General features: G+C 41.1%; 1 protein-coding gene across 1 annotated transcript; it reads right to left on the bottom strand.

Moving 5' to 3' along the window:
- Positions 1-9,515: 9,515 nt before the first annotated feature.
- On the bottom strand, positions 9,516-10,809 carry LOC122345103 (the record flags this gene model as incomplete). Its single annotated transcript, XM_043238936.1, has 1 exon — positions 9,516-10,809. A coding segment is annotated over exon 1 (1,218 nt), but the record flags the coding sequence as incomplete, so codon positions are not given.
- Positions 10,810-12,209: the final 1,400 nt, after the last annotated feature.

Raw genomic sequence — 12,209 nt, 5'->3', positions numbered from 1 at the left:
CGGATCCTGTACTTCTAAGATAAGGCAATGAAGTTACAGTAAAAAGACTTTTTTAGTGATTTTAGAAAAACACAATATGAAAGATGCCCAGAGTTCCTGCTCAAATGTGCAAACATGCCATAATCCTGCTGCAGGGAGGCATGAGGACTACAGATCTACCCAGAGCAATGAACTACAATGTCCTTAATGTAAGATTCCAAAAACAGCACTACAGGAAAACAGGAAGGACAGCTGGTCATCCTTGAAGATATTAGACACCAACATTTCTCATCAAATTAATCTAATGTTTGTCTGAAAACTATGCAGCTCTATTCTCTGACTTTAATTAAGAATTAGTTTTACGTGTCTCTTAAGGAATTCTAGGAGACAAAGTTCTATCTATGTTCATTTTGCAAATGATTGCAAATGCAATATCTTTGGCAATATTGCTGGAGAGAGAAAAGGGTTTAAGTTAAAGGCTAAAACGAATGCTCTAAGCCATGATTTATTCTGTCCTCTATTTTTTTTCCTTTAATCACACTTCTTTCGACCTTTGACTCCATCTGTAATTTTAAAAGCAGTGGTGTATTGCTCTATGACAATGGTTCCAACCACGTTCCCGGAGGCCCCCCAACACTACACATTTTCAGCTCTCCTTTCACTACACCCGTTTCAGCTCTTGGAGTCTCTACTAATGAGCTGATTATCTGAATCAGGGGTGTCTGATTAAGGAGACAAAGAAAACACGCAGTGTTGGGGGGCCTCCAGGAACACGGTTGGGAACCACTGCTCTATAACATACACTGGTACAAGAACTCAATAAGGAACTATAAATTCTATAAAGTACTAAATGACATAAAACACTTTTTAGATTATAGAGAATAAATAATAAAGTAGTTTATATTAATTTGGCATTCTAAAAAAAAGCACGCATTTAAACTGACAACATGTAGTGAATTAGTCATTGCAGTAAAAATAAAGGGAACATTTATTTTCTATAACTTTTCTACATTGCTTCTGGTCTGGGTAATGACAGATAAACAGTGGACCTATTCTAGGCTTGTTCATACAAATCCTTGAATGTCACAGATACTGCTCCAAGAACAGATTCCAAGAACATTTATCTTATTCATTCTTAGAATATCATTTTTTATGCTTCATGAAGGGCAGAAAAGCCAAGTTTGAGTTCATATTCTTAGGCCATCCAATGAAATGACTGGTTTAATATATGTGGTAAATTCTGATACTTCAATGCTAAAACATCAGTTTAGAGTATTCGAGGTTTATAATTATTAAGGTGGAAGATGTGACCCGATTAGACTTACCAAATTCAAGCATGTAATTGTCTGATTTTGGCATGTGAGACTTTATATTGAATTATAACAAAAGACAAATGTGGCGATACAAAAGGTTATCAAAGGGCATGTAATATGTGTTTCCACGATTTCCAGTAGTAACTAAATATTTTTTAACCTCAGTTGTAATGCCTGTTCATTCTTTAATGACATACAAGCCTTTCCGAGCTGAATATGTGTGTACTTTACAGTGCACCAAGCATATCTGGCTTGTATAAACCTGCATTTGTGCAAATGGGTACATGTGTACTTAATCAAATCAAAACCGCCTGAAGCTAATGCATGTACTGTTTATTTTTCTAATACTAGTAAATGAAGAGACCTAAATGGAAAAATAAAACCAACAACAACCTTGTTTTTATATTCTTCCTGTACTGTTCTCATCTTTGACTCCTCAAAGCCAATTCCTCATGGTTTCTTTTGGTTTCAGCAGAAAACCGATTAAACTTTGTTACACACACATTCACTAAGGATTTACAGACGAATCATGAGCATTGTAAATAAACTTGTGTGGCTTCTTCTAAAAGATTGGTTTCCCACATATACATAATGCAGCTATTGTATGTTTTTTTTCTAAATTCATTAATTAAATATCAGATGTGTCCAAACTATGCTCATATAAAAGGATTGAAATGTAATGTAATTTAACATTTTTGGCCACCATACTTCCCATATACTTCCATATTGCAGTAAAGTAAAAATTTGTATTATTTCGGGAATATATTACTATGCGATAAAAGCATAATGTAATGTGTATTTGAAAACGTGACTTAAACTCACACAGGTGTTTTAGGTACTCAATTTTGGTTAAAGGTAAGCACGTCAAAACAAAGGACTCTCTGTAGCTGTCCTCGATCCTTTCCACTTTCTCTCTCTTTGCTCTGTAATGTCAAACCCATCACAACTCTTCTTGTCTCTTACTCTAAATATACAGAAAGTGTGAAAAATGCAGAAAAAGCAACGGTAGCAAAGAAGTAAGTTATACACACACATGGATTTTGTACAGGCAACAGATAAAGGAATATATAAGCAAGGGAAGGACAAAGGGAGTAGTGAAGGGGTTGGGGGCTGAGTAAGACCCTGGAGAATAGAGCAGCAGTTTCACAAGCACACTGAAGTGATCTGGTTGATCCGTGAAAGGAAGGGTTGACCTAGTTTTGTTCTGGTATGGCTATGGGTGATGGGCACACACTAGTGAATTCTCCAGCAGACAAGGCAGACTTGCTCTAGGCGTCCTTCTCAGTTCCAACAGCTATGCCTTAAAAAGGATGCTGAGACGACTTAAACTCTTTTGGTCGCATGGAACAAATTCATGGAAAGGACTGTGCAAATTATGCTGTGAGGTCACTTATTATGTTACATGTTGTGTGAAAACTGCAAATAAAGAAACATATAACACTGCTATACCTCGTCCATCCCCCAGTGCATGCGAACTGCATCCTGCAAGTACTTTCAAACTCAGAAGCTTTGCATGTTTGGTGTACCAAATTAAAACTCTAAGTGGACAAAACACTGCTGACGTAAAACCTTGTGAGTGACCTCCAACTGATAAATTTTTCCTGTAAAAACGTCAGTTGCAATTCACGGAAAGGGTCTAGACACAAGCTAATGTAATTTTTTGCACAAATTAAAGTGACTAGAATAGTGAACTGTAAGCATTATATCATGCACTCTTAACGGTGCACAGTCAATGTGTGATGTTGCTTATCTGATTACAAGCAGTGCTGCACGTAATGGTTCACATGAACTGACAAGCGCCATTGTTTCAATCTTTTGACATGCAAATACTGAACTGTGCTTTGAAATGAGGAACCCTTAAAAAAGTCCCTAAATATAGTGTTCCAGGGGGATTTTCTACACAAAAATAATTTTATCGATCAGCAATGACGTTTTAAAAAATTGTAAAACCTACCTATTTTTAAACAAGGTTTTTCGTACTCCATCGAGGATAGTGATTACTTACGAAAAATAAGTCAAAAGGGTGCAATTCACTTTTATTTATACAGTGCTTCATACAATACAGGTTGTGTCAGAGCAGTTTTACAGTGTCAATAATGTTTTACATTAATGTTCGATAATTATCAAATGGCCAGAGTATTGAGACATGAAGGACTGTAACACGCTGATGGTTGCTTTAAGCAACCGAAACTTGGGAAGATTTAACTTCCCCAGTTTAAAGCCAGCATGATAAATCACGTTGTAATTATAGACAACTGCAGAGCCATCCACTGTGTTCATTATGTCACCAAGGAAACAAGGAATCAAATGGTTTCTGATGGGAGGGGGTAAATATAGTTCCCACTGCTTACTGGAATCATGAGTGTATCATCACGACTGAGATCTCTCCATGAGTTACTTACGACTACCAAGAGGCTGGATAAAAGCACCATACCACATGAAACCAGAATCCCATTCACACTGTTCATGACTCACCCACTCCAAAGGCTTATAATAATGCCCCACTTCGTTTCATTGAAGTGCTCATCGCCATTGCTTCTCTTTTCGGTTCGTTTTTGTTAATGTATAATATAGTTGTTATCATGCATTTTCATTCTATTTTTGAATGAACAGTTTACAGCGTCACAGTAACATTTCACAATTTTCCCTCACATTACTAGTTCACCTAAACAACAAGCATGTCAATAATTCAAATTTCCTTTCATTTTTTGAGTGAATCCTTTATCTTTACTTCTGGCATTAGGGCAGTCTCTGATAATCTGACCGCAAGTGATCAGGCTAGACACGTTGCACCTAGCAATGTGTTGCAAATGTGTCTCACCTGACCACTTGTGATTGTGAAGTTGATAAAAACATACAGATAAATAAAAGTAATAGAAAGAAAATGAAGTGAATAGTTTCTCCCCAACAAGCATCTAAGCATAAAGGTTATTCTAGTGGAATCCATGTATTAACTTGAACTTCAAGTATGCTTCACCTGATCACTGCATGTTTATTTGAATCCTTAACCTTAAGTATAGCTATGATGAAAAGGATGCTTGACGTAAGGCTGTTGAGATAACATCTGATCATATAGATGCGGATGTGTTTACATCAGCTCTGCAGTTTGATTCTCCTGTGTATTCATGCTTTTACTAATGGCTGACCTTGATTGACTGAGTAGAGAAAAGAATCTGAAAAGGTTTCTGTGTTAAAGAAGGTGGAGCTCCAAAGCATTTTTGACCACGAATGGCAGTTTGAAAGTGTTTAACAAATGTTTTCACAAAAATACTTGTCTGAGAAGCACATTCTGTTTCGAGCCACTTGAAATAAATAGCAAATCAACTTATTGTGACGAGATTTTGAGATGACGTCCCACACGTTCATTCACATCTTTCATGTCTCTTTGAGCATCACAACTAATGCTCAATGTGCATGTCTGACATTAAGTCGTACGACTAGTCTGAACTCTTCTTCTGGGGGCCGGCTGCATCATTAGCCACAATGTTAAGAACATGTCTTAAGAACTAGCTTAACAACTACTTTTCAGACTTATTTACATTTTTGTAACTAAATTTAAAGTTGAAGGAAAAATCAATAGACTTTTAAGACTAGTCTAAACAGATAATGCAACCAGCCCCAGATGTTAATCCTGCATGTGTAACCCGTGATACGTAATGTAAGGTTTAGACCTACTCTGATGATAGACCAGTTAGTGCAAAGGTTTGGTTCGTCCGAGGAGAGAGAGAGAGAATGTAGCAGAAGTGAACAAGTTATTTGAATGAGATTTTATTTTAGTGATCCCTTTAAACCAAATAAACAACACATACTTATAATTAGGAAAATGAACAAATAAAACAAAGTATAATTTCTCTGAATGACGTACCCAAGTTTCACAAAAACATTAATTTCCTCAATGAACTGATAAAAAAAACTGAGGATTCAGAAATTACGTCTCAATTGTCAATTAATTGATGGTAATCTCAGTCTTTAGTCTCCACTCCAGATCAGGACAAAGTGAACTGTGCAATTTCACTCCTACCAGTTGAAGGTGTGCAAGTTTAGTTCCTGTGTCTGTCCAACCGGTGAAATTCACGCAAAGGTTTCAAAGATTCGCTTAAAGGAGGCTCGCCAGTCCAACTCCACACCGCAGTTATATGAAGAGTTGAGACAGTTCAAGAATAGTTCTCACTTCAGCCGATTCATCCAGGAAAGGAATTCACATGGAACAAGAGCAGAACAAAGGGAAGAAAAACCTGGCCAAGGAACTAATATACATGTACATCAAATGAACCAGGACATTTGCAGATGAACCCTGTTTCAGACGTCACTCTCAATTGCCTTCAGCTTCTCTGACCTTAATCTCTCTCATTTCGGTGCCTTGAATCTTCCGAAACTGCATCTCACATCTGCTCACATGAGAGGCTCACGAGGAAAAGGAACGATAGCGAATCCTCTGCTCTCTAAAAATTGCCGCGATCGCGGACCCCTATGACGTCATTCACCCGCGACCTCATTGCCGAAGTGAAAGAGTGTGCTATTGGTCACAATTATAACTTTGATATTTTATATATTTTTTTCCACAGTCATGTTTATGTTTCGGTTCTTGTTTTTTTTTAAAAAACAACTATTATTTAATTAATATTATTGCTGAGTTAATGTACTAGTATGCACTTGTTTATGCATTAGTAATCTGGGTTACACTTCCCCCCCCTAACTCTAGGCACGTCCTCGGCCATGCTTGAGGTTGACTTGTCACCAGTGAGGGAAAAGTAACAGGCATATTCAAGGAATGGTCAACTGACGTGGATTCTTCCAAGGAGGTAGTAAGTGCTGAACTCAACCCTTGCAATAGGGACTGCACAACCATGGTTAACGGATTTCCCAGCTTAGGGTACTCAAATTTTTTTGGGGGCCTACACTGCCTTTTAGAACGTCTTGGGCCCATGCCTTCAAGGTCATCATCCATAGATTGTTGGCTACTTGAACCACCTTGGACAGGTGGTGTCTGGTCATGGAGTTGGACTTCCTCACTCAGGCTATCCGACAGACCTGAAGACTCCAGTACATTCTCATTTAAAGGTTTTACTAGCTCTGGGATTTTACTGCCGTTACAGCTTTGGTTTCGGCAGGTTTCCACACTAACTTTGCCTTCAGGCACTGTAGAATCTACTCCAATATAATTTCTGGTAAAATTCTCCATGGGTAGATGACTTTCCTCTCCATTGTTGGTTTGGTAATGGGTTTCTTTCCCTTCTCCCAAGCTTACATCAGGTAAGATTTCTACTAAAGGGTCCACTGGAACCAGAGGTTGTTCATCAGTGTCATTCAGGTTCTCTTGTGCAGGATTTACCACAGCTGGAGATGACTCCACTGACTTAAATTCAGGTAAGGTTCCTGAATTCAGTAGACTTCCTGGAAAAGGTGAGATGGTCTTTGTGCTGAAATCCAACTGGAACCTTGAAGGGTTTGTATGAACAGGCTCATCCTCTGATTCTGACTGACTGCTCATGAAAGGCTCCTGTTGGACGGCTTCATTTACAGAGCGGGACCTGGTTCTAGGCTTACGACGCACCTGTAGAGGATTTGACTCTTCAATTTCACTCACACCAAGAAACCCACAAGGCAGCAGCAAGTCACGATGTAAGGTGCGGACTGGTCCATCTTTTCCATCAGGGCACACTGTATACACTGGCATGTCACCTGCTTTACTGAGTACCACATAAATCTCGGATTCCCATTTGTCGGACAGCTTGTGTTTCCCTCTCAGTTTCACATTTCGCACCAGGACCAGATCACCCCGTTCAAGTGCAGAGGCATTTACATTCTTGTCAAAACGTCTTTTATTCTGATCAGCTACTTTTGATGCATTGTGAGTAGCAACTTTGTAGCTTTCCTCTAGTCGATTTTTTAGGGATTTCACATATTGTGAATGTGACAGAAATGAGGTACTGGAAAGTCCAAAAGCGAGATCGACTGGTAGTCGGGGCTGCCTGCCGAACATAAGCTCATAGGGTGAGTACCCTGTTACATCACTCCTGGTACAGTTATACGCATGCACCAAGGGTCTGACATGATCTTTCCAATGAGCCTTGTTCTTGTTCTCCAGGGTACCTAGCATCTGCAAAAGGGTTCTATTAAAACGTTCCACCGGATTCCCTCTAGGATGGTAGGGGGTGGTCCTCACTTTGCGGATGCCAGCCATCCTACACAGCTCTTGGATGGTGCGGGATTCAAAGTCTGGCCCTTGGTCACTGAGCAGCTTTTCAGGAAAGCCATAATGGACAAAGAAATTATCCCATAGACATTTAGCAACGGTTTGTGCTTTTTGGTTTCGGGTAGGAATCGCTACAGCATACTTAGTAAAATGGTCTGTGATGACCAAAATATCCTTGGTGTTACTGCTGTCTGTTACTGCTGTCCGTTAAGAAGTCCATACAGACCAGTTCTAAAGGCCTATGGGTTTGAATGTTAACCAAGGGGGCGGCTTTCTGGGGACGAGTCTTCCTACGAACGCAGCGCCTTTCACCTTTGATCTTCTCTTCAACATCCGCAACCATCTTTGTCCAGTAAAATCTGGAGCGGAGAAGATCGAGGGTTCTCTCCAGACCAAAATGACCCATGTCATCATGGAGACTGGTAAGTACCATTTCTCGAAGATCTTGAGGTAAAGCCAGTTGGTTCACAACTTTTCCTCCATCCATCCTCTTCCTGTATAATAACCCATCCTTTAGCTCAAGTTTGTTCCATTGTCTTATCCACAGGTTTACTGCAGGTGAGTGGAATTTTAGACTTGCAGGTCTGCAATTTGACTCCAAATAACCAATTACCTCTTTAATTTCAGGGTCTGCTCGCTGCCTCCTGATCAGATCCTCTACAGACAGGTGAGGCATCTCAGACCATGGCCCTTTTCTTCCTCAATTTCTGGAGGTAATGCCTTTGCATTCATGCTTAAGGACTCCATTAAAGTTAACGGGAAGGGCTGAGAGTCAAGGGACTGTCTGACTTGATGTTTGTCACAGATTGCCTCCACTACCTCTGGCAAGATGATCTTGGTGTGGCCTTGAAGATCTGCAAGGTGATGTAAAGTGAACTGTTTGATTCTCTCTTGCTCTTTTTTAGATTCCCAGTCATTCAAGGGTTCACCATTTGGACGACGAGACAGTCCATCCGCATCTTGATTTTGAGATCCTGCTCTGTACTGTATCTTAAAGTTGTACATTGAGAGACTGGATAACCATCTATAACTAGTGGCATCGAGCTTGGCCGAGGTAAGGACATAAGTGAGTGGATTGCTATCCGTGACCACTGTGAAGTCTGCACCATATAGGTAATCATGGAATTTGGTGGTAATTGCCCATTTAAGAGCCAAAAATTCCAATTTGTGGGCTGGGTACTTGGCCTCACACTTTGTTAATCCACGGCTAGCATAAGCTATGACTCTCATGTGTCCCTGCTGTTCTTGATACAATGCTGCTCCAAGACCGGTGGCACAAGCATCAGTGTGAAGTATGTAAGGCAGACAAGGGTTTGCATACCCCAATATAGGAGCAGAAGTTAACTTTTCTACAAGAGTGTCAAAAACGCCTGCTGACACTCAGTAGTCCATCGGTCACCCAGCAAATCTTTGGGATCGAGATAAGTGCGATCTTTATCTTTGTCTTTCCTTTTACCCTTTCGGACCGGAGGATAGCCAGCAGTAAGGTGGTTTAACGGCTTAGCTATCTTGGAGAAATCTCTAACAAATCTCTGGTAGTATCCTGCAAATCCCAGGAAGGACTTCAGTTCTCGAAGGTTCTGGGGCCTGGGCCATGTTTTGATGGCCTCTATTTTTGATGGGTCAGTTTCCACACCCTTCTCAGAAACGATGTGGCCCAAATAACGCACAGACGTTTTGAAGAATTTGCACTTTTCGGGTGAGAGCTTTAAACCAAATTCCTTCAGGCGGCTCAGGACTTGCATCAGCCGACGCTCATGCTCTTCAAGGGTTTCGGAAAAGATGATGACATCATCTATGAAGACCAACACTTCTCTTCTATTCAAGTCACCCATACAGCGCTCCATAAGCCGCTGAAATGTGCTGGGCGCGTTGGTAATCCCCTGCGGCATGCGGTTAAACTCCCAAAAACCAAGAGGGCATACAAACGCAGTCTTCTGTTTATCCGCTTCATCCATTTCAATCTGGTAATACCCAGACTTTAGATCCAGAACGGAAAACCACTTGGAACCGGTCAATACAGAGAACACTTCTTCTAGGTTTGGGAGAGCGTATGCGTCACGGATGGTCTGAGAGTTAAGCTTTCTAAAATCAATACATAGCCGCACTGAGTAGTCTTTTTTTCTGACTACTACAATGGGGGATGCGAATGGGGATTCTGACTCCCGAATTATCCCAGCTGCTAACAACTCCTCTAGATGCTTCCTGACAGCACTAATGTCTTGTGGATGGATGGGTCGAGCTCTTTGCTTAAAAGGAGTCTCATCTCTCAGTTTGATTCGATGCTTCACCTTATCAGAGTGCCCGTAATCCATGTCATTTAGAGCAAAAACCTCGGGCATAGAATTTAACAAGGCCGATATTCGTTCTTTCCACTCAGAGGGCAAAGGGGAGTCTCCAAAATCAAAAGGTATCTGGAGGCCTTTAGACTTTTCTGGTGTTTTAGAAACATCTCTTGCTAATGGCTTGTCCATTACCTGTTGGACAGCATGTAACTCCGAAATCACAATCTTGGGCGGGATGACAATATCAGACTGAGTTTCATTCTTGACCACCACAGGCAAGGAGAAGAAACGCTTCCCAGGTAAGGTGTGCAATCCACTAGCAACTAATAACCCCCCTGGAAGAGGAGACATTGTGGGATGACTGATAACAGTAAGTTTTTCTGCTGGAAGGCATTTCAGGCAAACAACCCCATCCAGAACAGCAGTATGCCCTGCCAACACAGTTTCAGGGACAGTCCCTTTTAATGTCACACATCCAAAGGTTTCAGCACATGACTGTTTATGTCTCACATCGAGTGTCTTCAGCACTGCAGCATACCCATGATAACTTGGACTGGGGCTTACAGTCTCATTTTGCACATAGTTGGAGTAAAGTGCATCGAGGGTATTTGTGCCAATGAGGACTTGTGGAACATTTATCAAATCTGGGACCACCAGTGCCAATGTGGTAACCTCAGCATCTGTTCCTAAGAACTCCTTAGGAAACTTTAGAGCTACGTCCACATACCCCAGGTAAGGCACAGATTGTCCATTTGCCCCTTCCACTTCCAGCAGAGACTCCAGAGATTGCAAAGGGTGATGAGACAGGTACTTTTTGTAAAAAGATAAAGGAATTGTGGTCACCTGGGAACCAGTATCTAAAAGGCAGTTCACTTGAATTTCATCAATGCAGATATGGGCAGTACATTTCATTCCGATTAGCCCTTGTGGCAGTTTGGGTTTAGGGCACTGACGTTTCATCTCAGTCTCTATATGCCCTGCTACAGAGACTGCCTGCTGTTTAACTGAGCAGTAGTTATTTGGTTCTTCAGATCCCACTGGGCTTGTTTTTCTCTTAACTGGCATTTCTTTTCATATACTTTAGAGGATTGGGATCATTTTCACAATTGATGGCGAGGTGTCCATCCTCTCCACATCTAAAGCAATATCCAGGACGAGGACGGGAGGATGTCACAAAACCCCTTCTTTGCTGGTTATTTTCATCCTTCTCTGTCTGCCTATTCTGGAATTTCACTGAGGAGCCTTTGGAGGTAAATGTCTTCCCTGTCCGCTGTTGGGGGGTTTCAGGAGCTGTTAAGTGAGCCTTTAATTCTGCCACTTGTTTCTTTAACCCAGCTAACTCCTTAGATTCTGGGTTTTCTTCTGGTCTTTCTTTTTCAGAAATGCATGTTTTCATAGCATTTACTTGTGCTTGTAGTTCTCTTAGTTCTTTCTTTAGCTGTTTCATATCATCATTTTTCGGACTCTCAGGCTGACCTTTCTGGTAAGTTGAGGTTTGAATAGTGGCAACCTGAGCATGCAGTTCCGATATTTGAGCCCTAATGGTATCAACCTCTTCAGCTGCTACAACGGCATCACGAGAGCATGCTGACATTTGATGTGTTGCAGTTCTCAGTTTGGAGGTGTTACTCTGTTTGTTTAGTCCAAAATGGCTACGCATTCTGTCCTCTTTTGAGGCTTGCCGATCTTCCTCGGTGCGAATAGATACTACCAACTCTGCAAAGGAAGGTGGGTTGGTTTTTTTCTTCTCTAGCTGTAGGCTAGCAATTAATCCATTATCCCAACATCCACGGCAAAATTGTCTTATGAGACAACGACTTTGCTCACTTCCAGAAATGCCACCTCTCCTTACAGTTGTGCTCAGCATGACCTGTAGTCGGTGTAAATAACTGGAAGCCTTTTCTCCTGGGTTCTGTAGCATGGTCATAAATTTTGCCAATAGCTCGTCTCCATCCTCCACAGATCCATAGACAGATTCTAACAGTTCTAAGTATGCTAATGGTGAAGACTGGGGGCTCATGTGTTTAATGACATCAGCTGCAGGAGGGAGCAGACTATCAATTATTCTCCTGGTTCGTGACAAGTCCGAAATAGAAGGGTCATCCAGCAGAAATTGAACATTCGCCCGCCAAGTGTCAAAGTCTGGTTCATTCACTGGTCTAGGAACTTTCCCAGAGAAGGATCTGAGACGGAAAGAGGTAGGTTGTATTGCAGCAGTGTCATTTGTTCTGACAATGTGTTCAACTACAACTTTTTGCACGCTGGGTGGATCAATCATGTCCATAGTAAGATCTGTATGAGGTGATACTGTAACTTTGGGATTGCTAGTTCTACTGTTAAATCTTTCCTTGGCCAGGTTTTGGGATTTCTTTGACTCAATTCCATTTATTGGGAAGTTGTTTGATGACAAAGGGGCTGTGTGATCTGTGGTCACTC

Source organism: Puntigrus tetrazona, chromosome 5, assembly GCF_018831695.1.
Source record: "Puntigrus tetrazona isolate hp1 chromosome 5, ASM1883169v1, whole genome shotgun sequence".
Taxonomy (NCBI): Eukaryota; Metazoa; Chordata; class Actinopteri; order Cypriniformes; family Cyprinidae; genus Puntigrus; species Puntigrus tetrazona.
The sequence above is the reverse complement of the archived record's forward strand: the minus strand, read 5'-3'. Positions and strand labels throughout refer to the sequence as shown.